The 26,744-nt window shown below is 37.5% G+C and overlaps 1 protein-coding gene across 1 annotated transcript in view; it reads left to right on the top strand.

Annotated features, from left to right (window-relative positions):
- MSH3 (mutS homolog 3) overlaps positions 1-26,744 on the top strand; it is a 184,556-nt gene that overhangs the window by 141,268 nt on the left and 16,544 nt on the right. Inside the window, exon 20 of the mRNA XM_041752206.1 lies at positions 1,972-2,129. Coding sequence (XP_041608140.1) covers positions 1,972-2,129 — 158 coding nt within the window. The remainder of the gene's footprint in view (positions 1-1,971; positions 2,130-26,744) is intronic.

The raw sequence follows: 26,744 nt of genomic DNA, 5'->3' as shown, positions 1-26,744 counted from the left end.
TGAACTTGGCCTATAATTTTTCTTTCTTGTAATGTTCTTACGCATTTTTGTTATCAAGATTTTGGATTTTTAAAATATTTTGGTAAGAATTGCCCTTGTTCTGTTCTGTAGAGGAATTTTTGTAAGGAAAGTGCTATTTCTTATATGTTTGCAAAAATCAGTGGGAAATTATCTGGGTTTGAAGTTTTCCTAATGGGAGGGTTTTTAATTACAGATGTAATTTCTTTAACAGATGCAGGGTTATTCAGATTATCTATTTCTTGTGTCATTTTGCTAGTTTCAAAAAAGAAATATGTTCATTTTATTTAAATTTTTGAAATACTTGGTTATGTCACATATTTGCAATATGTGTAAATCTGTAAAGCCTGTTGTTTATAATAGGCTTATTATTTTTATTTTTTTTTTTTAAATTTTTTTTTTATTTATGATAGTCACACAGAGAGAGAGAGAGAGGCAGAGACACAGGCAGAGGGAGAAGCAGGCTCCATGCACCGGGAGCTTGACGTGGGATTCGATCCCGGGTCTCCAGGATCGCCCCCTGGGCCAAAGGCAGGCGCCAAACCACTGCACCACCCAGGGATCCCAGGCTTATTATTTTTAAATCTCTGTGGGAGATTAATTTTATTTTAATCATTATTTTCATCTTTCTACTCATGCAAAGTTGCTTTCCTTGCTTTCACTGTGTTAAGCTGTTTCCGTTCCAAGAAACATAGATTCACTTGAGTTCTTTCAAATAATGGAGACTTATGCTCATTGTAAACCTACCTGTAACCATAAGAAAAAGGAATCACAGGGAGAACAAGGTCTCTAGTACAACTTGGCTTTAGTGAGACTAGTTAATTAACCAGACATTTAGTGAATTAACCAGACATTATAGGTTCTTTAAAGAATTTATAAGACAGCTTTAGCAATGGAACAGGTTTACTTTTTATCCCCTCAATAGTAAAGCTTTATAATATTTTAACTTTGAAACCCTCATTATTTATGTGAAGTTTCTTTAACTCCTCTGAGCTTTCCTCTGCTTTTTCTTACTTTTCATTGCTAACTTCCCCCTTTACTCCCCTTTCTATGTAATTTTCTTCATACCTTTTGTTTTCTCATAACTTCTTACTCGTGGTTCCTGTGCTTTGTGGCCTTGATCTGTGTTTCTTTTCAGTCTCTCCTCTAGATTGAATCACTGCATGGTATTCAGTTCAAAGTCCCAAGAGTTATTTGATTAGTTTCAGAAGACCTATTATGTGAGGCCACCTCTAGGGCTCTTAGTGGCCACTCTTGACCAGGCAGGTATTGCCCAGTCTGGTGGGTTCACACCATACAGCACATGAATGCCTCAGGCTAATTCATCTACAGAGAGCTACAGATGGATAATTTCCCTTAGGGTGAGTCTGTATGTGGCAAACACTGTAATTGGTTAATAGAGGCAAGTTCTAGAAATTAAATTAGTACAAGTGTTTGAGCTTTTCTGTCTCCTTTACACTCTGGTGAAATGAGAGTGAATAGAATTTGGTATTATAAATGTCTTTAGTAGTCATCCATTATAACTGAAAAAAATTCTGGTGCTGTCAGCCCAAATTAGGGCCTTAAGCAATTAGCTATATAGTATGTGTCATTTTAAGATGGATAAATGGAAATTGATAGATTTTTAAATGTAAACAGTATAAAAAACACACAGGCAAATTAGTGAATATTTAATAATATTTAATGAGAGAGCCATAGTAGTTCTCTCATTTAGGTTACTTCATATTGTTTCCTTTTTTATATGCAGAAACAATCCTATGGGTTGCTAAGAATTCACTGTTCTGCAGCACAGTTCGGTTGAAAACAAAGAGGTCCTCTTTCCCTTTGTGATTCTTAATTGGTAACATATTTAAATACCAGAAAGCCATCTTTTGCCTAATTATGGAAGAAATTATAGGTATTATGTAAAAGCCCTTTGGGTACAATAAGTGAAATTGCTTTTTAATTTTCCAGGGGGACTCGGAGAGAGTAATGATAATTACTGGACCAAACATGGGTGGAAAGAGCTCCTACATAAAACAAGTTGCATTGATTACTATCATGGCTCAGATTGGCTCCTATGTTCCTGCGGAGGAAGCAACAATTGGAATTGTGGATGGCATTTTCACAAGGTAAAAACATTAGTTCTATTTGAATATATTTCTGAAAATAAAGCAAGCCCACATTGTCACATGAACTTTCTGTGTACATATTTAGATGAATAGATTTGCTCTTAAAATATTTAGAGCTTAGAAGCTTAAATCATTTCATCATGCATGTTAATATCAGAGGAGACCAAGGAGACCATTTTGTCCAGTAATTTTCAAGGTATTTTTAGTTCCTGAGTTCTTACTTTAACAAAAATCTTATATAAAAGATGAATATTTAAACAGATAAAAGCAGATCTGCTCTGCCTGAGTCAGAGTGGAAGGCTTGCAGACTTGTCTGGATAGGCTCTGCAGAGCACAGTCTAGAAACCAGTCCAGCATCCTTGCTATATAGATGGGGGACTAAGAACAGACTGAAAAGGGCACTGGCCCAAGATAATTTAATTCATATTCTTTTTTTTTTTTTTAACTCTAAGAACATTACCTACAACTGACTAGGTCTTACCCCTAATTTCTAAACCTAAATTGCATGTTTTATTAGGAATACAGGTGAAATATCCCGGTCTTACTAGTAGGAAAATCATAGTCTAATCTATTTATTCAGATTTATCTGTTCTTAAAGTATTATTTATACTTCTTGCATGTACATTTTTGGAAAAATTAAATTTAGTCCATATGTGTGTAGTCAAGCTTTGTGTACAAATGTTTGATTTATCGTCCAGGTGCATATTTATATGATACTTGACTTTGGAATTCTATCAGAATATATCACATGCTGGTATTGATACATCTGAGTAGACATTAAAATACTTTACCTACTTTTGTGCTTGGTTTTTAGACTGAGAAGTGAACAGAGCAAAGAGATCTAAATTCTGTTTGATGCCATATCACCAAATAGATGTTATTCTTGTCTCTATATTTGTAGATCAACTCAGTATAAGAAATTTAAAGAATCTTTCTTTACTTTCTAAATTGCCCTTAATCTTCTATTTTGTTTAAAAAAAAAAGTGTGTGTGTGTGTGTGTGTGTGTGTGTGTGTGTGTGTGTAAATGCCCGGTATTTTATTTTGGTTACATTACTAGGGAGAGTGACAGAAATTTGACCAAAGAGAGAAAAGATTAAAAGGAGAAGAGAAAAAAAGACTCCTTGGGCAGAGTAAGGTGGTTTATCTGAAAGAGAATCTTGTTAGCAGAATAACAGTTATGGATGTTTTTAGATATAAGTAATAGAAAAGAAAATAAGAGTTTACTTTTCTCATACAATGAGAAGACTTGGAGTGGGCTGCTGCTTCTGCTGCTTCAGTGGTTCGTTGTTGGCATTTCCCATGTAGTTGCAAGATAGTTGCTGTGACTCCAGATATCACATCACATGAGGAAAAAGGACAGAATGCCACAGTTCCCTCCCTACTTTTTTTTTTTTTCCCTTCAGGATCAATACCTTTTCAGAAGCCTCCCAGAAAACTTCCACTTAAATTTCATTAACCAGACCTGTACCTCATGGCCATAGTTGCCAAGAGAACAGAAAGTAAGAATTTGCCTTTCTCCAGTTTTTCTCATGGAGTTAGGCAAGTGTTTGGGAATGTATTTGGAGGTAATCAGAAAATAGTTTTGGCCTACAAAAAATGAATTCAGTGATAATAATAAAAACAGCTCAACTTTATTATAATAATATTTAAAAAATAAAGTACATTCAGTGAGAGCAAGTATAAGCCTTCTGAAAAAGAACAAACCACACTAATGTCAAGAAATTTGGATATTTATTCATTTTCATTTATTCATTCATCCAACATATACTAACTTAGCATGTAATATATGACAGGCACTGGGACTACAGTGTAACCATGGTTTCTGTGCTGGTAAAACTTAGCCGGTGGAGATCAACATTAACCAAAATGATTGTATAAAAAATGTGAAAATGCAGCTGTGGCAAGTCTACAAAGGCTATATGCAAGATGCCAGGACAGCCTTTGGGACTGGGGTATGATCTGGACAGGAGAGGGTTTCCTTTAGCAAGTGACTCTTAAGACCTATCTGAAGGGCTAGCTAACTAATCAAAGGATAAAGAGCATTTCAGACAAAGGGAGCATGTGTACAGAGGCCTTTTAACATTAAAAAAAAAAAAAACAGATAAGGAACTAAATTCTCCCTGGTTCTTAGGGGAGCGTTATTCTGGATGAAGCTGAAAAATAGCTTCAAGTTACGTAGAGTATAGAGTGGTAGGAGTTTATCCTAAGCCATGGGAAACCATCGAAGGATTTTAAGCAGTGCTAGGCATGATCAATGCAGGGCATGTTTGGAGAAAGGACATGATAGTAACCTTATCAGTAGACTCCTGCAGTGGTCTTAGTGAGAGGTGTCAATAGTTTGGATGAGGTTTGTAGTGATAGAGTGGAAAGGAGAGGCATTTGAAAAGTGTTCAGGAAATAAATCAACAGGGACTGGTGATAGAAGGGGTATGCATCTGAGATAAAAGGAGTTGTCAGAGATGACAGTGGTTTGTACATCTTTTTGGACAGTGCTGACATTTACTGGAAGAGGGTGATTTTCTTTTTTTCATAGATCCTGACTTTATTTGTATACATAGTAAGTAGAAACACTCTGAGACATTTGAGAGGAGCCATCATATAGGCAGTTGTGTATAGAGTCCAGAGGGAGAGATGAAAGATAATGATATAAACTTGCTCTGAGACATCTTTGTATAAGTGAAAGTCCTGGGTGTGGGTGAGATCATCTTAGCAGAGAGTATAGTGGAGAAAATAATGTTCTAAGACCGAGCCTTAGGACTACCAACATGTCCCAGATGAGTAAGATGATAAACTGGAAAAACTGACAAGACAAAAACACTGTAAGATGTTACAGTGTCAGGAGAATACTCCTTCAAGAAGAAATGAAGTGGCCAGCCGCACAGAGCGGTCAGGTAAAAGGAAGCCTCTGAAGTCAACTTTGAGCTTAACAAAGTGGTGGTCATTAGAGACCTTAGCAGGAGCTGTTCTGTTTTTTGTTTTAAAGATTTATTTATTTACTTATTTTAGAGAGCAAACATGAATGGGAGGAGCAGAGGGAGAGGGAGAGAAAAATCTCAAGCAGACTCTGCACTGAGCTTGGAGCCCCATGCGAGGATCAGTCTCATGACCCTGAGATCACGACCTGAGCTGAAACCTGTTGTCAGATGCCCAACCAACTGGGCCACTCAGACACCCCAGCAAGAGCCTATTTTAGTGGAGTGGTGAGACCATACTCCAGTTAAAGATGGTAAAGAAGGGAGTGAAAGGTCAAGAAATACAATGTTTGTACAAGTGTCGCCAGGGCAGCTTGGCTGGGAGGAGGAGATGAAAGATCCACTACGGGACTTGTTCTGTTTTTGAATGTAGGCTTGAACATGTTTCAGTGGGATATCCAGGGGAATATGTTATATCTGTAAATTTATGATTTTAAAAAATGCATTGATTACCTTGGAGCATACTAGAATAGATTAATGATACTCATAACAAAAAAATCATTAATCACTTTGGAGAATGAAAATTGAAAAATAAAGAGAATTAAGCAGCTATTGTGTCTTTCCACACAGATGATGAGAGGAAGTTTCTCCTTATAGAAGTGTCCCAGCTCATAAGCAAAGAAGGAACGATAGAATTGGAGTGTCGCCCTTTTTTTTTCAAGGGTGGAGTTTTCCCAGAGAAGTGGGTGAAAAAGCAGAGGGAGTTTAAGAGTTGGCAAGTGTGTGTTAGGAATAATGGACCATGGAACTTCAGCAAAGAAGAGGGCCCATGGGAAAGCACAGTGGTAGGTGGGCTGGAGTCCTGAGAGGTTTGAATAACAGTTGTGGTGGAGGTGCTGTGTGAGCCGGAATGGACAGCTTTTGAGGTAAAATAGTTCATGTCTCTGTTGAAGTCCAAGATGTGTCCCTGGTGCTGGATGGCTGAGTTAGAGGAAGAGAGTGGTGAAGAGGAGATCTAGAATTGATCTAGATGGTGTTGGCTGCTTTAGCTACAATGGACCTTTAGTGCTATCAGAGACATTGGCAGAGCTCTCAGGCCAGAGGAGAAAATATATACCAAATGTTAACCACTTAGATGAATGAGGAGGAGTGATTTGAAGTTGAGTAGCTGACAAAGGGAGGATGTTATGGTCAAATGGTATAACCTCAAAGGAGATGTTTTTCTTATGAGGAGGTAAAGCCTAGAAGTAAGACATCACAGAAGTATCACAGGAGGCAAAGAAATGAATAGCCAGTTTTGGAGAGGGCTGCAACGGAAGGGCTAGAGAGGAAAGGGAAGGGTGCCCATGTGGAGAAGAGAGCAAGGACACGGAAGTTGGCTGATTATTTGGCTGCTATTCCAAAGTGCCTGGTGTCTGGGCTTAGGAGGTAAGTGAGACACAGAGTTGGATAAAACCTGGCAAATGTAGAGCAGAATGGACTTGATGTTGGCTCCAAGAACCACAGAAGGGGACATGCAGCATTCTGACTGATGAAAACTTGAAAAGCAGAAGGATGGGGCCTGGGACGAGTCTTACCAAGCTTGAGCAGTGGCGGATCCACAAGCTGTGGGTGCCACACATACTGGGCTGGCTGATTGTAGCCCTGAAACTTGAGATGTGTGCTGAATCACCTGGACTCAGAAGCTCATCAGGCAAGAAGAAAAAATAGATAAAATATGTTTGAGTCTGATTGCAATGTCCCCAACAGATATTGCTGAGCACACTCTTTGGCCAGTGATGCATTTTTTACTGCTTCAAATCTAATCCTGGCACCAATTACTTACTACATATTATTGCAGAAACTGCTTCCCTTCTCTTCTCAGTCTTCCTTTTTTCTTCTCTTCAGTCAGTTTTTAAGAGAAAAGGCCCTTGTGAAGTGCCTCTGAGAGCACAGCTATGATCAGATCGTTCTGTTGCTAAACCTCTAAACAGTGAATACAGGTCTCTGAGCATATCCGTTGGGAACCACCAGATGACCCCCAACCTTTTCAGTCTTGTTTTCGGTTTCTTTCCCTCACCTACCTATGTATCAACCTAGCACTTCTTTCTGAATTCCAAGAAAAGCTATTTTGTGCTTTCCCATGTCTTTTTCAGTTTATACTATTTCATGTGCCAGAAATACTTCTGCTGATTTTTTTCTTGTTAGAATTCCACCTCCTTCATGTAGTCTCCCTTGATTCCCATAGCCAGAATTAATATTTCTCATCTCTTTACTTCCATCATATGTGTATTTTGCCTCCCCCCCCCTTTTTTTATAAAAGCTCTTACCAGTTTAGTTTTATAATTATTCTTGTACAGGTCTACCTCTACTGTTATGTGGTCCATTCCCAGAAGATGAGTTTCATGTTTTGTACATTTCCCTTCTCCCTCCCCAAACCTGGAACTTCATCTACTTTGTACATACATAACAGACACTGAAGAAAAGGGCTATTGAATGAATTGACTGTTTTTTTGTTTTGTTTTGATTTTTAATTTATTTATTTATTTATGATAGTCACACAGAGAGAGAGAGAGAGAGAGAGAGAGGCAGAGACACAGGCAGAGGGAGAAACAGGCTCCATGCACCGGGAGCCCAACGTGGGACTCGATCCCAGGTCTCCAGGATCGCGCCCTGGGCCAAAGGCAGGCGCTAAACCGCTGGGCCACCCAGGGATCCCTGAATTGACTGTTAAGTCAAGATCAGGCAAATGGAAGATAATCCCATGGGCAGTGGGGAGTCCTTAAAGACACAGGAGTAGGAAAGTGTTGTGATCAGAGTTACAGTTGAGGTTCCAGGAAGAGATTAAAATCCTGCCACACTGTGAAAGACAAACTATACAAAGGGATGATGTAATGTAGGAAATTCTTGAAGAGAGGCTGAGCATTTTAATTAGGCGGATAGAAATGGAGGTGGACAAGGGACAGAAGAGGGATGTTGCAGGGTTAGAATTGACAAAGCCCTGGTGACTACCATGGATGAAGGGAGATAGGTGAAGAGGAGTGAATGGTGGGTTTTATCACTGAAAAATTCAGGAGGAGGATCTGATTTCAGAAGTCATCTCAATTGGTAACGTATACCATAGCAAGGAGGCTGCATCGTAAGAGGGCCATTACATTTCTCTGTAATAAGCATAAATTCTAGGCTGTTGAGACACTTTAGCACTGGCTCAGTAATGAGGTGAAAACTCTAGTATACTAAACATGTATTTTTCTTAAAACTTTGCTGTGTACCAGAGTTTGATATTAGGCATTAGGGATACGAAGCCAAATGAGACCACTTTACCTGCCCTCAAGAAACTTAGGTGTGGTAAGGGAGATGGAGGCACAAGGCATTACAGTGTAGTAAGTGATGGAGAAGTGATTTGATTGTATATGTGTGATTATTTGCTTGCTCATTCATTCATATTTATCCTGCCATTGTCCAGAAAGGAGACTTTAAGTCGGTTTGCAGAAGATTACAAATATTGTAAGTAAAAATGAGGGTGAGGGATTAAAAAGAAGCCAGGAATGAAACTTAAAATATTTATCACATAATGACCAACACTGTTGTGGCGAAGCCTCAGATTTGTCTCAGAGTTTTCCACAAAGGTAAACTTGTTCATTTAAAATAGTTTTGCAGTACCTAGAAAAACAAATAAATTGCTTTAAGAAAACAGCTTTTAAAAACCTTCTTACTGTGTTAGACAACAATTTTTAATGATAAGATTAGCTAGTAGCTAACTTGGATGGTGCTTATATGGGACATGAGCTTCTTCCTCCGTGTTATGATAACATGCCTATATCTCATGAACCAGCCTTGGGGAGCTGATTACTAATCACTATGTAATACAAAAGCTGTCCTTTGAACCTTGCAATGCTAAATTAATTGTTTCAGGATAGTAGTTTTCATTCTGAATTAACTCCTTCAAACACATCAGTTTTTTCAGCTACTTAGGGATACATTTTACAGTGACCTGGTCCTGGTGGGCCCATCAAGAGGTAGTATTACATGAAAGAATGTTGTTGTTATAATACATGACAAAGAGCTGGTTACAAACCCTGGCATTCACTGTGATTCCACTTTTGTATGAGAAATTATATATGTAAATATATGCAGAGAAAATCATCTAAACAGAAGGCTTATATTCCAAAATATCATAAGGGATATGGGATTATGGTGAGTGTTCTTTTCTTCTGCTTATTAATATTTTTAAAAACCTGAAATAAACATATAACAGAGATACAACCCCAAATTAAGGGCGATATCACTCAAAATGAGATTTTTACAGGAGTCTAGTGAAATGCTTGTTTGGTCACTGGGAACACTTTTTTCCAGGGCGAATTTCTCTTCCATACTCAGTAGAATGGAATTAGGGGTTCTGAGTCTAAACCTTTTCAGGTGCTTCGGTGTATCAGAGCTTACTTTTCCCAAAAGTTTTTAACCCAGCCTATATATAACCTAGTTCTTCCTCCTTTAGGCATTAATACTTTTCTTGTCTGGATCAGTGTACAAGATTGATGTCTTAAATTTTCATAGCACACACATTGTCATTTGCACACATAACATCTGAAACAGTGAGTTTTAACCCTTAATATATATTGGACTTCTTTTGAGAGAGAGAGAGAGAGAGAGAGAGAGAGAGAGTGCGCACGTGCACAGAAGGGTTACGAGGAACAGAGGAAGAGGGGAAGAGAGAATCTTAAGCAGGCTCCATACCCAGCACAGAGCTCAAGATGGGGCTTAATATCATGGACCCTGAAATCATGACCTGAGTCAAAATCAGGAGTCTAACATTTAACCCACTGAGCCACCCAGGCACCCCCATTGGACGTTTTTTTTAAATGGAGCTTTTAAAAAATGGTGATACCTGGGCCCTCCCCTCAGAGGTTCTAAGTTGGACTAGAGTCTGGAAGTTGAGTTTTGTAAGCGTCCAGATGGTTTTGAAGTAAAGCTGAGATTGAGAAGCATTTCCCCAATGCTGGAGAGCTCATTTGTTTAATTATAAATGTTAATTTAGGGATCCCTGGGTGGCGCAGCGGTTTGGCGCCTGCCTTTGGCCCGGGGCGCGATCCTGGAGACCTGGGATCAAATCCCACGTCGGGCTCCCGGTTCATGGAGCCTGCTTCTCCCTCTGCTGGTGTCTCTCTCTCTCTCTCTGTCTCTCTCTGTCTCTCTCTCTCTCTCTCTCCCCCTGTGTGACTATCATAAATAAATAAAAATTTAAAAAAATAAATAAATGTTAATTTAAAAATTATAGATGCATTTATTATGAAAACAGTTTGACAGTATAATAGGGTATAAAGTGAAAGTTTTGCCTTCTCCCCAGGTCAACAACCATTACTGATTCTTTGTGTAATTTTCCACAAATGTAATATTATACATAAATCTTCTCTTATATAAATGGTATTACACTAAGCATTACTGCTATGAAGCTTGCTTTTATTTCCTAATATGTGGGGGACATATTTCTCTATCAGTTCATGCTGATTAACCTCACATGTTTTAATGACTGCAAGGTATCTTGCTCCTTGGTCTCTTTAGCCTCAGAGAGCTATACCTGGGATGCACTGCTTTAGTATATAAGGACCCTGTTCCTTGTCTTTTCTTCTGTCCTCCCCCTCTCTTCCTGTTATAATTGAAAAGGAGTCTGCATGGACCATATTCATTTATATCCCAGATCCTTACTAGAATATGGTTTGGTATTATACCTTCCTATTTTTAATTTATTTATTGGGAAATAATTCAGATATATAACAATCCCACAGGCAACTACCACCCTACTAAAGAAATAAAGCATTCCTAATATTTCTGAACCTATAATTCTCTCTGATTCTTTCCCTTTCCACACCATCTAGAAGAACTGCCCTTCTTGACTATAGTTTTTATTCCAGGCATTTCTTTATATTTTTACTACACAGGTATGTTTTTGAGACAATATACAGAGTTATCAGGTATGCTTTTACACTTTATATGTGTCACATCACACTGTATTCTTCTGCAAGTGACTTTTCCCCCTCAATGTTATATTTATGAATTCATCATTCACAATATATACATATATACAATATATGTATAGATACATATAATTCTAGTTTCTTCATTTTTCTATAATTATAGATATTCCATTGCATATACACCTAACACTGTTTATCCATTTTCCTTGATTGATATTTAACATGTTTCAAATTTGTTTCAGATGCAGACAGTACTGGTACTTGTCTTACACACATTCTTCTGGTGCATGTGAATGAGTTTTTTGAATCCAGATTATTGTCTAGGAGTGGGACTGTGAAGTGTTAGGAATGTGCATCTTTCTTGTTCTTCAAGGAAGCTGCCAGCAGTATATAAAAGTTTGTCCCTGTGCTTTAAAATTAAATTAGAGGGCAGCCCTGGTGGCTCAGCAGTTTAGTGCCGCCTTCAGCCCCAGGGTGTCATCCTGGAGACCTGAGATTGAGTCCCACATCAGGCTTCCTGCATGGAGCCTGCTTCCCTCTGTCTATGTCTCTGCCTTTCTCTCTGTGTCTCTCATAATTAAATAAAATCTTTTTTTTTTTTTTTAATTTTTTTTTTTTTTTTATGATAGTCACAGAGAGAGAGAGAGAGAGAGAGAGAGAGAGAGAGAGAGGCAGAGATACAGGCAGAGGAGAAGCAGGCTCCATGCACCGGGAGCCCGATGTGGGATTCGATCCCAGGTCTCCAGGATCGCGCCCTGGGCCAAAGGCAGGCGCTAAACCGCTGCGCCACCCAGGGATCCCTTTTTTTTTTTTTTTTAATTTTTTTTTTTTTTTTATGATAATAAAAAAATTAAATTAGGGACACCTGGGTGACTCAGTCATATAAGCATCTGACTCTTGATTTTGGCTCAGGTCATGATCTCACGGTGGTGAGGTTGAGCCCTGCATCTGGCTCTGTGCTGGGTGTGGAGCCTGCTTAAGATTCTCTCTTTCCCTTTCCCACTGCCCCTCCCCCACCAGCACAGGGGTGCAGGCATGGGTTTGCATGCTTGCTCTCTCTCTCAAAAGAAAATAAAATTAGACATACCCATTTGATGATGTTCCTGTATAGTCTCCAAAATTACTCATAAGTAAATTTTTTATTATTTTCTGTCTTTTACATTAAGTGCCTTCTGATAAGTCATTTTTTGTTAATGCTAGGGAATTGTTTTCCCTCTATGTACATGCTGTGCCTGTTTACAAAAGGATTTGAAGCGATTTATTGGCCTTCTCTGACAAACTGCCAGACTTCCTCTCATCAGCCAATAGTTGCTTCCTCTTTAATTCCTTTTTGTCTTAACTGCCAGAAAAGCAAGAGCTAAATTCAAGGCTCAGGTGCAGAAACAAATTTGGTTTAGTTTTCCCCTCTTCTTACATAGGGGTATTTCTCTAATATGGTTCTTCTAACAGCTGCATCAGAATCATAGAGATGATTATTTAAAAATGTTTAAAATTTTCTAAGCCCTGTATCAGAGACCTATTAAGTTGGAATCCCTAAGGTGAGACTGCAAAATTAGCATTTCCAAAGCTCATGTAAAGTGTGCTGTCTTAATGTGAGAACCTACTATATGGCTTATAATCTTAGTTTCGTATTCATTGTAATTTTTCCATCATAGATATATTTTTAAAGGTTTTATTTATTTGGTAGAGGGAAAGCAAAAGGACACAGCAAGGGGAGCAGCATAGGGAGAGGGGAGAAGCAGGCTCCCCGCTGAGTAGGGAGCTTGACGTGGGACTTGATCCCAGGACCACAGGATCATGACCTGAGCCTAAGGAAGTTGTTTAACGGACTGAGACACCAGGTGTCCCTATGGATATGTTGTTATTCTAAATCATTTCAGATTCTTTTTGTACCCAATGAAGAAATATTGAAAATCTAGCAGAGTGAGATGTATGCATAAAATTTGGCTCTAAACTTTATCTTTAAATTGGTTATTTTTGTATTATTGATTGGACATTCATGACAACTGGATTTAAATTCATGTATTCCATAAGTATGGAATTGAGTGCCTACTATGTGCCATGTGCTGTGCTATAAGAAGAATAAATGTGTGAAAGCTATGAACAGACAGTCTTTAGGAATATTTTTTTCTGAATATTATAAGCTTGTATAAGCCTATTCCTGTATAAGAGCATTATTTTTAAAAGAATTTTGGCAAACATTTACATGTGGCTTTAGTTAGTATATTTATATTGGTATATTGTGATGTATGTATTTATCAGTGAGATATTTCTAGACACATATTTCCAAGGATCATTAACATCTTTGAGTGTATCACTGGAATAAGCTGTGTTGCTTATTATTCTGATAAATGCAAACTTAAATCTCATTCAGCTCTTTAGACTCACTAATTAAGTTTTAGGAAAGCAATGAATTATTAAGTCTGGTTTGAAAAAAGCTAAACAGTTGACTTCTCTCAGCATAATTTGTTTCTATTTATATCAGTTAAATGTTGGTAGAAAGGAGTATTTACATTAAGTGGCCCTGGGTTAATAATTTTCATGCCATGCTACCCAAGTAAACTCTGTATGGCCCCTCACTTCAGGAATGCTGTGTACTTGAAATGGCAACAGTGTGTTTATTTTGAGAGAATTGGAGAGTAATAGGCACTCAGGTGCTTAACCTACTTTAAATATTTGCTTTTGACTGTGTGGATGGTAACTGATTTGTTTGCCCAATCTAGTTTAATTCAGCAAATATTGATTGAGCACCTACTGTGGAGTATTTGTGCTATTAAATACACATATATTTATATGCGTACATATATATCCAAATATATATTGACATATTAAATATATGTATTTGTATATGTATGTGTATATTCTCTTTAGACAGAGAACATCTTGAATACATGCATATTTTCTAGTTGGTAGTAAATATCAATAGTAAAAACCACATAAGTGATATTTTACGAAATGAGTAGGCTATTACGAATTCTATTGGCATCAGAAGTGTTGCTTATGAATATCTCTGTTGTTTATTTAATTCCCGTAGCTGTGTTTGGCAAACAGATGCCTCACTTCATTGTTTTTGATAGGAATTGGTTGTCTGAATTTAATACTTCAGGCACCTAAGGATTTGGTTTGGTTTGAAATGCAGATCCTTTAGAGATAGTGTTCTAATCGGTATGATGAAAGGGACTCTTGGACTCCAAATTTAAGAACATCTGCAAGTGTCTGAAACATATCCACATTTAGGAGCCATTATTCAATTTCAACTCCTGACATTTCACAAAGGGAACAACAGACTCAGATTATGATTTGCCTGCCTGAGCTCATAATGTGTGTTTAATTATAAGGATGCATCTTCTGGGTGTGTCTGGTTCCCCTCTATTAATCTTATTAATTAATCTGATTAATCTTCTTTCTTTTATTGGCCTTAATTATTTGTGGCTTTCACAGATATAAAGTTGGGAAAGAACAGGTACTCTATTAAATTATTTTCCTTTGAAATTCTTGGGACTTTCTCACAGAATGGACTATTGGGTGTGTTAGAGAAAAATTTACCCAGTCAGCACATCCTGGGTTCCCTTTGATAGGAAAATTCCCGTGTCCTTCATAAGTGGCCTGCATGTGTCTGTGGATGTTTCCAGTGAACATGGTTTCATGAGAGCCAGCACACATTTGGCATTTCCCTCCACTACTGTCTTGATTCTCAATAGTGTTTCCATTGAAATTGAAAGATTGCTAGCAGTGTTTTTTGCTTGGTTATATTTGCAATTCAGTGTTACAAGTTTTAAATATTTAATTTTAAATACTGTAGTGTGATCTGATTGCAACTGTTAATAGAAACAATTATATGAAAGAAACTTTTCTTGTCTTTTGTAATAATTTTATTGCTGCTAATAAAATGTTCTTGATGTTGCTAGAAGAAAGCTGCTTATTTAACCTGATACTTACCTTCTTTTTGCCTTGTCTTAAGGTAGTGATACAATATAGTATCCTTAAATATATCATTTGTGATTTTTAAAAATAACATATTTTCTAATTATACTGTAATGTTTGTTCACTGTGCAAAATTTAAAAATAGAAAAGCTCAAAAAAAATTTAAATCATCTGTAATTCTACCTCCTGGAAATCATTTTGTTTAGGTATTTGACTTTCCAGGCTCTTTCAAGAATGCATACAATGTAGTGATAAATCATTGGTGATTTCACTCCATTTCTGGGTTAATGTTTATGTTTAGTTAAATGCAGCACAGATTTTTTTTTTATGCCTCTTAAGTACTATCCAGTATTTACACATCTTATAATAATTGGTGTCCTTTTGTGGTTTTTTCTTCTCTTGGACTAATTTTTTATTTTTTCTTTTCTTATGCCATCTTTCTCAAAAGTTACTTTGTTATTTAGGAGATTATTTTCCTTTTGTAAATTTACATAATAAAAAATTGGAAGCTTAGACATGTCTACTGTACAGAATTCTGTTAACTTTTTAATGAAGTGAATAGGAACATCTTCAGTTTCAAAAAGGAGGCAAAATAAGCTAACATAAGAGTCCTCCTATACAGAGCATTTAGAAGACAAATAAGGTATTCCACTTTCATGAGGAAGCTAGAATAGGCAAATCCTTAGGAGCAGAAAATAGAATAGAGGTTACCACGGGCTGGCAGGAAGGAGAGAATGGGGAGTTTGTTTTTTGATGAGTACAGAATTTCTTTTGGGGGATGATGAAAAGATCTGGTAATGGATCGTGGTGATGGCTGCACAACATTTGAACGTGCTTATTAATGCCACTGAATTGTATACTGAAAAATGTTAAAATGGTAAGTTTTATTTATATATATTTTTACTACAATTTTCGAAGTATTCACATATGTCCAAAAATCCTAATGCAATACAATAATTATTGCCTTTATTCACTCATTTTGATATTTAAGCTCCAGTATTGATCATTCAATATGAAAAATCATTTTTCTTTGTTAATTGCAGTACTTCTCCCTCATGCTAACATTTTCCTTGTGTGAGACCCAGAAATTGTGATTTGAGGGAGCAGAGGCCCACTGCATTAGCTACAACTGAAAAACATCTAGAATGTTATCTCAAAATACCAAGATCTCATAAAAACAAACTCTTGTTCAAATTTTCATGTAAATGTTCTTTATTTTAGAAACTGATTTTAAAAAGTATTAATTTCTTTTCTCCATTAATGCTTTATTAAGCTTTGTTGACCTATATAAGGGTTATAGACGAGGAGGGAGTAGAGGATTAGAAAGATTAGTCAACCGCCACTCCTAAAAATATCAAAGTGATTTTTTTTTCTTAATCACATAACTGTAACCTGTCTACTCAGAGCAAACTAACTCTAAGATGAAATCTAAAGAATGCATTTTCCATTTTTTCGCTACTTTGGAATATAAATACAAACAGAATGATAATTCCATGTGTTCTATAATTCCTTCAATCTCTACGTATTTTAACATTTGAAAAACATCAGAATCATTGTCCAGTATTATGTCTTATAAAATGCTTGAATTAATAAAATAGTACAAAATTTACATTAATTTATACTGTCTTCAAAAACTTATTTTCAGTGCTTTACTGGGATATGGGATATTTACAATATAGCAGGATAATAAGAGAGTAAAATGGTATCTAAAGGTCCTGGAACAAAGAGAAAATAAGGGTAGAAACTTAAGATAGTAAAGAGAAAAATAAGAGAGTTGCTCTTTGTTATTATAAGGTGTTACTTAGTTATTAGTAACCAAGGTGAAAAGGAAAATGTGTTTAGTTATAAAATTCTGTGTCTACCAGAATTCTATAAAGTCATTATACTGCCAAAATTTAATGAAAATATAGACTATATTTCTTAAGGGAGGTTAGCAGAAAATATTTCTATCAGTAAACATTTCCCACAGTTAGAAGCACATGCTTCGTTGTAGCCTCAGTGACTGGTTAAGAAGGTTTCTTCATTGTCTGCTGGGCAGCATTGTTACTTTATCATGTGCTGTGGAAGACTAGAATTGTAATAGAGAATGTGTTGCCTGCTAAGGCAGTGGCTTTCAGACTGTTGTACAGGGACTTTAGAGTCCCCCAGAGCCTCATCTAGATGAGGAAAGGGGGGCCTAATAGTGTTGTCTTGGCCAAATCAGCATTCCTTTAATCTGTAGTGAATTTCTCTGAAATCTCATTTGAGCAAGGGATTTAACAGCTAAAAAGATAGTCGAAAATCACTGGCCTAATAATAGAGTTAGGACCATTGCATAATAAAAGTATATCTAAGATCCCCTAAAATCATGGTCCTGAAGGACAGAATCTCACTAATACCATGAGGCACGTTGGGTGTAATTCAGCTGTAAGCTGGGAACACGAAGGTCTCTATTTTTTTCTTCTCTGCCACGAATTCACCACGTTTTCCCTCATCTGTAAAATGAGAGTATAAAACAATTACTACCAACTTGGCCAGCAACAAGATTTTTTTTTTTTTTACTTTATTGGCTTGTTAATGGGAAATTCTTTGCTGTCCTACAGGCTCTTCCCTTCTGTCAAAGTGAAAGGAACCATAGGCGAAAGAAGTGACCCAGTTCTCTGTAGGGAATGTGAACATGGGTGGGGGGGAACTAGGGGAAGGGAAGGTAAATCTGTCTAGAGCGGTCATCTTTTAGTGTCTGCAGCTCATCTAGGAAGACAATCGTGTAGGACAGATTCAGTGACTGTAACAAAGGTTTTGGATAAAAGGTGACTGAGGGATGCCTAGGTGGCTCAGTCTGTTAAGCATCCAACTCATGATTTTGGCTCAGGTCATGATCTCAGGGTCATGGGACTGAGCCCATGTTGGACTCCATGCTCAGCATGCAGTCTGTTTGAGATTCTTTCTCTTCCTCTCCTTCTGTCTCTCCCCCTGCTCATTCTCTCTCTCTCTCTGAATGAATGAGTGAATGAATAAATAAAATAAATATCTAAACAAAAGTGAATGAGAGGCTACTTGGGCTTTGATGCTTAGGTGGTCATCAGTGACGAAATTCAAAAAGGTCAGGATGAAGAATGGGTGATTTCTTAGTCTTGTCAGGAAAAACTTGAAGATATTAGCAAGGATAGTTTGGATAAGCAGAAAGTAAATAGCATTTTTAAAACTTACACTTCATCTGCATGAATTTGACTTTACCATTCTAAAAATTTAGCATAAGAAATGCATTTTTACAATGTTATCTTGAAAAGTAAAAATTAGAATTACTCTTTTAAATGCAATGTTTTAAAACTGAATGGAGGGACCCCTGGATGGCTTAGCAGTTTAGCGCCTGCCTTTGGCTTAAGATGTGATCCTGGAGACCCGGATCAAGTCTCACATCGGGCTCCCTGCATGGAACCTGCTTCTCCCTCTGCCTGTGTCTCTGCCTCTCTCTCTGTGTCTCTCATGAATAAATAAACTCTTAAAAAAAAAAAAAACTGAATGGAAAATACAGGTGAATACTGTTAAGATTGCATGCCAGTTTTTAATTACCAAGGACCATATTATTGCAATAAGTTTTCCATCAAAATATTAAACATTAATTTTTATATCCATTAAAAACCTGTTTCTCTCATATTCCTTAGATTTATGCTTCAGAATAAACTCAGCAACAGTATACAAGGATAACCCTAATTTATATGGAAGCACAGAGGAAAACATTAGTTTAAATCCTTTCACTCCTTGTAACTTTTCCTACAAATAGTCCTTTGTTAACTTTAAATTTGGACGTTCACATTGATGTTTACTCTTGACTCATTTGGGTTGGGTAAGTTGTTTTACAACCCTGGAACATGATTCGATAAGTTCATGTTCAGGATGGATTGAACATCTTAGTGTAGTTTAAGGAAAACGAGTCTTTCAGTTTGTAGAAAAAAGAAGAACCATAGGCGAAACAATCATGTAGGAAGACTGTTCCAGGGGAAGACTGTTCCAGGTTGATGAAATAATAAGGGAAAACATAGAGGGATAAAGGTGTGTGGTATCAATTCTCTAAATATACTAAAAACCACTGATGTATAAATACACTTTAAAAGGATGAATTTTGTAATTTGTGAATTACATCCTGATAAAAGCTCTTCTGTTTTCGGGGCTATGTGGCATATGTCAGGGATAGCAAACGTAATCGAGGTGGCAACAACATGGCATCTTGAGGCAGAAGGAGAAGAGAGTAGAGAGAGTGGTTTAGGGACAGAGATTCAGAAGGCCTTGTAAACCATGCTAGGAATTTAGAGGGTTTTTTTTTTCCAGGCATTAGGAAACCATTGTAAACTTGGTGGTTGTCTTTTTTTTTTTTTTTTTTAATGTATTTATAAATACTAACTTATTTATCATAGCCATTGTAAGAAGTAGAAAAGCAAATACTTTTATTGTCACTGTTTACTGATAGGGAAAATGGAAGCACTGTGTGCTGGTAGTGGCGTACCTGGGATTCATACACGTAACTATTGCATCCTGCTGCCTCGTGGATAGGATTTAGTCTGTATGCACATGCAGCAGGTGTCAGTGATTAGACTCAAAAATTAGTGGTAGGATTAGAAAACAGTGTGCATCCTATGGAAACTATTTGAATATTTGTTTTATATGGATTTTTATTCAATTTTCAAACATGCTACTAAGGAGTGCCCCTCAGCTGCTGAGCAAGTGTTTGTAGCTTGTATGTTGGCAGAATGGGCCAAAAGCTTAGTGTTGTGACCTGTTTTGAAAAGAAAGTATCTTGAAATAAAAAAAAAAAGAAAGAAAACAGTGTGCATAGCTTTTAGATTGATTGATACAATATCAGCTACTAACTGACATTGCCTAAAAAGTGGTTGTCCAGTTTAAGACACCTTATTTTCCTTTATTATAGATCTCAAAAAATCCTTTTATAGTGGTAAGAACAGTTAGCATGCAGTCTACCTTCTTAACAGGTGTTCAAGTTAGAGTGCATTTTTCTTGACTACAGGAACAATGTTGTGTGGCAGATCTCTAGAACTTTCTCAAGTTGCATAACCGAAACTGTACGCCCGTTGATTACAACTCCCATTCTCTCCCCACCCCTACTCCAGCCCCTGGCAACCACCATTCTACTCTCTGTTTCTATGAGTTTGTTTATTTTAGAAACTTCACATAAGTGGAGTCCGGCAGTATTTGTCCTTCTGTGACCGACTTATAATACTTATTTCAGTGTGAGTCAGTTGATTTAAAATAGGAGTCTGCTGGTAAGGTGAAAAATAGAATAGCTGTTAGAGAAAGTGAAGATAGGTGATCGGAATAGCTCAGGTCAAATAATATAAATTAGTGAAACGTCAGTAGGATTGAAAGAAGAGTACTGAGGACTGGATGTTGTAGATTACGGGAGCAAGAAGAATCCAAAGAGAACACCAAATTCTCATTTTTCATATTTCTAGAGCAAAGGTACTGAATTAGTTTTCTGAGTTGTGTAACAAATTGTCACAAATGCAGCAGCTAAAAGAAACAGCACAGTATTTCAAAGTTTCCGTGGCTTATGAGTTAGGCCTGGTTTAGGTGGTTCTGTGCAAGCTGCGACAAGGTGTTGGCCAGAGCTAAGTCCTCAGAGCTGAACTGCAGATGGATCCACTTAAAAGCTCATTCAGGTGTTAGCAGAATCCATCACCTTGAGATGCTAGAACCCAGCTCCCTGGTTTCTTGCTGGCTGTAGGCTACGGATGGCTCTCAGCTCCTAGGGACCACTCACAGATCCATTGCACATGGTCCTCTCCCAGTATGGCAGCATGCTTCTTCAAAGGCAGTTAGGGAGAAGGTCTTAGGGTCATTCTGCAAGCAAGACATAGTCTCATATAATGTCATATAGTCTAGGGAGCAAAATCTCATCACTTTCACTGTGTTATGCTGGTTAAAAGCAAGTCATAGGTCCTATCCACACTCAGGGGAGATGTAATTGTACAGGGAGGTGAAAACCAGAATGCAGAGATCATTGGGGTCACCTTATTGCGTGTCTACCACAGATACTTCCAGCCTCTTACAGCATGTATAGCGAGATGGTCAGAGTGTACGTTCTGGCATGAGACGGACCTGGAACTGAATCCTGACTCCATGACTGACTAGCCTTTTGGTCACTAAACCGGTTTCCTCCACCAGTAAATGGGGTAAAGGTCTGTCTCATGTGTGTCAGGAATCAATGAGATAATTCAAACGAAACACTCAGGTGGGTCCCCAGACACAGTAAAATGTTCACTGTTTCTCACATGCATTATCACATTTGAGCTTCAGTCACTATCAGGAATAATTAAATTGAAAAATTAAGTTTTAATTAGAGGATTTGCCCAAGTTAAATAAGTTGATGTTGATATTCAGGATTTGAAACTTAATCTAATGGACTTTGTGCTTTACCGTTATGAGCATAACTGAATACATTCTTGAAAATTGTGGGACTTGAGAAGAGGATGGGCCCACAGCGGTTTACTATTCCAATCTCCCATTCCACAGATAGGAAGCTAGGACCACACAGGAAAGTTACCTAACTTGGTTAAGATGACATGGTACTTACTCAGTGGCAAGCCAGTACTAGAGTGTTGGCCTGTTCCTTCAAGGTACTACTTTTTCTACCATATTTAGCTATATTATATAATTTGTAAATTGCCTGACTTTTTAAAGGTTTTCACTCCAGGGATCCCTGGGTGGCTCAGCGGATTAGTGCCTGCCTCTGGCCCAGGGCGTGATCCTGGGGTCCCGGGATTGAGTCCCACATTGGGCTCCCTGCATGGATCCTGCTTCTCCCTCTGCCTATGACTCTCATGAATAAATAGATAAAATCTAAAAAAAAAAAAAAAAAAAAAGTTTTCACTCCATCTTATAGGCTAGAAGTTCCTTTTTCAATGTGACAGCTAATTTTTTAATGCCAAGACATGGATATATAGAAAGTTCACGTTCAAGGCCTAAGGCCTAAAATAAGAATTCACCTATCTCTAGTGACTAAAACTCAACCTTTCTGAACATCTCTATGTATAAAATGTGATTTGCTTCTTTAAATGTAAATTTAAATTACCTACTTATATGTATATATAACTATTGACTATTTTATTTTGCACTGATTCATAAAGGCACCTCAATAGTAGTAATGAAATGAACACTTAAAAAGCACAGAATCTTGTTAGCAGTCATGTTAGACCAATATTTCCTACATGCCTTAATCCACTGCAGTTGGGAAAGAAGACCTGATTTAATATTATTTTATTATTCTCCCTCCATGTACCAGATGTTATGCCAGGTGCTTGGAGGAAGAGAAAGGGTCAGCAAATGACCAGTAATTCCCCCACCCTGAGATAATAACTCTAAACATGCTGATAACTTATATTTTTTTCTGCACAGGTAGTTTTTAATAAAAATGACATAACATTTTTTTAAATTATAGAAGCAACACTTGTCACAGTAGAAAGGAACTCAGACAGTACAAGGGGCACACAACTAAAAACTAAAAGGCTCTCCCCAACACCCTCAGCACCTCTGGCGTGAACCCTAGCCCTGTGCACTGGAGGCAGTCGTTCTGAGGGGGCCCAGTTTTCTTCGCTGGTAGTTAGACATTACAATATCTGTAGAATATTCTTCACTCTAATTTTAGATTTATTTACTTTAGACTGTATCTGTTGAATTACAAATATGAAGAAATCGTTTATCATTCCATGAGCCTTCCCATTTTTAAAACTATTTTTACTTTTACCTGTCCAGAAGGTCTCAACACCTGTCCTGCTGTAATTATTTCATTCTTTTTCTTAAAAAAAGTTTTATTTCTTTATTTGAAAGAGAAAAAAAACAAGCAGGAGGAGGGGCAGAGGGAGAGGGGGAAGCAGGCCCCCTGCTGACCATAGAGCCTGACGTGGGTGGGGCTCCATCCCAGGACCCTGGGATCACGACTTGAGCTGAAGGCAGACACTTAAGCGAGTCAGCCACCCAGATGCCCTGATCTCATTGTTTTTCAAAGGCTAGTTTACAAATGGAAGGACCCAGTAGTCAACATTTATGTTATTAGGATATATGGATGTGTTCCATTCACGTTCACTTGAGAGTTCAAAAAGTATATAATCCTTAAGGTGTTAGATTGTCAGAGGAGCCTCTCCTAAGCATCCCAGTCTAAAATTCTCATTTCTTTCTAGCTTTTTTCACTTGTTATTCCCTATATCTCATATTTTTCTTTCGAACGCTATTTTCCCTGTTTGATCTCTTTCTTTGAGCAGTTTGTGAGGATTCAGGGTGGCAAATTTTCTGAGTTCTTAAAAATGTATGATAAGCTTTATTTTGTCTTCATATCTGTTTTAAAGGTTTAAATGAGGGGATCCCTGGGTGGCTCAGCGGTTTAGCGCCTGCCTTCAGCCCAGGGCATGATCCTAGGGTCCTGGGATCAAGTCCCACGTCGGGCTTCCTGCATGGGGCCTGCATCTCCCTCTGCCTGTGTCTCTACCTCCCTCTCTCTCTGTGTCTCTCATGAATGAATAAGTAAAAATCTTTAAAAAAAAAAAAAGTTTAAATTAATATAAACTCCCAGATTTTAGATGTAAAGGAATTGCTCCCTTATCTTCTAGTTTGGCATTCATTATAAGAAGTTTGATAGCATCTTAGTTTCATCCTTTTGTTATGGTTTTTTTTCCTCTCTCTCTCTGATGTTTTCAGGATTTTTTTTTAAATTTCTGTCATTTCTTAAATTTTACCAGTTTGTTTTTATATGTCTTATTAATCTTGGCATTTTGTGGCAATTTTCCATTTGAAGATGCATCTGTTTTGTCTTGTTTTTAAAGGTTTTATTTACTTATTTATGAGAGACACACACGCACAGAGGCAGAGACACAGGCAGAGGGAGAAGCAGGCTCCCTGTGGGGAGCCCAATGCAGGACTCGATCCCAGGACCCCGGAATCATGACCCGAGCCAAAGGCAGACGCTTGACCTCTGAGCCCCCCAGGTGCCCCTAAAGATGCATCTCTTACTTCAGTTTAGCCATAATTTCTTCTATGATATTACTACTTTTGTTTTGTCTGCCTTCTGTCCTTCCTAACTGGACAGAACCACCCTCAGAAACTGGCCTCTGTTAAAATGATTTGTGTGTATTTTTCATTTCTGTATCTGTTTACTGTGCTCAGAGCTATCTTTGAATTTATCTTTCAGATTAAAATCTTGGTCCTCCACAGTATCTAATTTTAATCCTGCCTATACCAGGAGTTTTTTCAGCGTTCATATTTTTAATTTACTTTTTGTCCTCCAGCTGTTCCTTTTTTTGGTAGTCTGTTTTATTTTAAGGCTGCAGTGTTCTTAATCTTTTGAGGGTACAACTAGAGGTTTTATTTGTTTTAATTCTCTTTAGGGAGTTACATTTTTATTCATTTCCTCCATGGAACTTGTTTTGTTGGCTGTTCTCTGTTCTCTTTCCTCCTGTCAGTTTTCCTCAATTCTCCTCAGGTTTTTCTTTAATCTTGGATGCCATCCATCTATCTAAATGGAATGCTACTTCAGGTGTTCTCAGCACTGGCCTGTGCTTCCTCAGCACCTGGGAAGGCCTCTTTCCCTATCACATTCCTCCACTGCATCCAGATGCTTTTTGGTTACCCAGCGTTTGCACATATGATTTGTTGTGACCATTTTCCAGTGTCATTGGTTCCGACTTTGCCAGTTCTCCTGATTGCATAGTTTTCCATCTAGTGTTACTTTTTTTCCCCCCTAGGCAATTGATTTTTCCAGTTTTTCACTAGATAACATTTAGAAATATATTTGTACATGCGTTTTTCATACCTCTGCGATAATTTCCATAGTGTTAATTTCTAGAGTGAAATTTGTGGATAGTGAATGATTTCTGACAGTCACCACAAAATTGTGCTTTGGGAGACTGTAACAACTCTTGATCTCATCAAAGAATACCCTTTTCCCTATACTTTTGACAGTGGTAGATGTCATGGCTCTTTTTCATCTCTTTGCTAATTGAGGTATATAAAACAGCATTTTATTCTGTTTTTTTTTTTTATTTTATTCTGTTTGAACTTGCATAATATGTGAATATTTTCATGAGTTTTTGTGTGTGAATTGACTCTTCCTGTTCTTTGCCTGTCTCTGTTGGAATGTCCACCATTTTGTTTTGCTTTATGAGAGTCTTTGTTTTAGAAAGGTTAACCCTTTTTTACACATGTTGCAAATATTTATGTCAGTTTGTGATTTGCCCTTAACTTTTTCCTGTGTGTTTTTTGCTTTACACATATTTTGGTGCTGAGTTTATAAAGCCACTTATCTACCTATCCAGAGATTAAATTTCATTTATACCTCTTGGTATGTTTATTATTTCTTTTTTTTTTACACTAAACTTTGCTTTTAAATCCATATACCTTTATTTTGGAATACGGTTTGAGTAGGGGCACATCTGTTTTATTTTGTTTTCTGAAATAACCAGTTAGCTGACATGTTTTTTTGTAGATTGATCATTCATCCTTTCCTCCCTTCCTGATTAGAAATCTCTCCCTTGTCATATACTAGATGGTTTATACATATGTGTGTGTATCTTCCTAAAAGTATCTTCCCAAGAGCATCCCTACAGTTCATGAAATTTCTAGCCAGGCCACTCTGTTACCCTACTGTTTCTAAAAAACTCTTTAAGTATAATACTTGAACTATTGTATTAAAATCTTATTTAGTGCTTTATTATCATAATTCTCTTTTTTAAGGTTTTATTTATTTATTCATGAGAGACACAGAGGGAGGCAGACACAGGCAGAGGGAGAAGCAAGTCCCATGCAGGAAGCCCGATTTGGGACTCTATCTTGGAACTCCTCCGGGATCATGCTCTGAGCCAAAAGCAGACACACAACCGCTGAGCCACCCAGACGTCCATTATTATTATAATTCTTGAGAATCAAAGACCATCCCCCCAACATTTGCCTTATCAGAGCATTTTGTTACCAGCTAAAGATTCATTCTTTTTGTCAGCTTGCAACTTGTCAGGAGTAAAAGCAACCTTGTTAAATAGGGATCAAACATTATGATTGTAAAGAATTCAGAGTGGTTTCAGAGATGGGAAAGTTTAACCTTCTTTGTGGTGAGGAGAAATATTAATAAACATTGAAAGTTGCTATAAATAACAGTATTATAGAATGCTGTGAATGAATAGAATGCATTCTGGTGGGCAGCCCGGGTGGCTCAGTGGTTTAGCGCCGCCTTCAGCCCAGGGCCTGATCCTGGAGACCTGGGATCGAGTCCCATGTCGGGCTCCCTGCATGGAGCTGGCTTCTCCCTTGACCTGTGTTTCTGCCTCTCTCTCTGTGTCTCTATGAATAAATAAATAAAATCTTTAAAAAAAGAGAAAAGAATGCATTCTGGGTCATAAGTTAGCAGCATTTCAGAAATTATGTCTTATAATCGATTAAAGTTTATTATGTCTAAAATCGATTAAAGTTATCGATTTTAAAATGGATAAAATTAAATCACTTTCTGTAAAACCTAACTCCATCTAAGGGAGAGTTATCATATATGGAGTTAGTTTCTAAATAATATTGATTCTCCTAAGGGTCTATGGATCTGTGGAGAAAATGTTGTACTCCATCTTCCCTGCCCAGTACAAGCAAGGCTCCAGCCCAGAAATGGTTAAGGCTGGATTTCACCATGATTTTCTCCAGAAAGAAAAGGTACATTATGCTGCTGTAGGTCATGTGAATTATTATAGCAGAACTACATTGATGAAGGTATTTGCTGAGAAAGTAGTTAACCAGAACTCACAAAGCTGGTTAGTGGGTCGAAAACCTGATTTCTAGGTTTTGCTATTAAGTGCATGACCTT

Source organism: Vulpes lagopus, chromosome 4 (genome assembly GCF_018345385.1).
Source record: "Vulpes lagopus strain Blue_001 chromosome 4, ASM1834538v1, whole genome shotgun sequence".
Taxonomy (NCBI): Eukaryota; Metazoa; Chordata; class Mammalia; order Carnivora; family Canidae; genus Vulpes; species Vulpes lagopus.
This window is presented reverse-complemented; position numbering and strand designations above follow the sequence as displayed.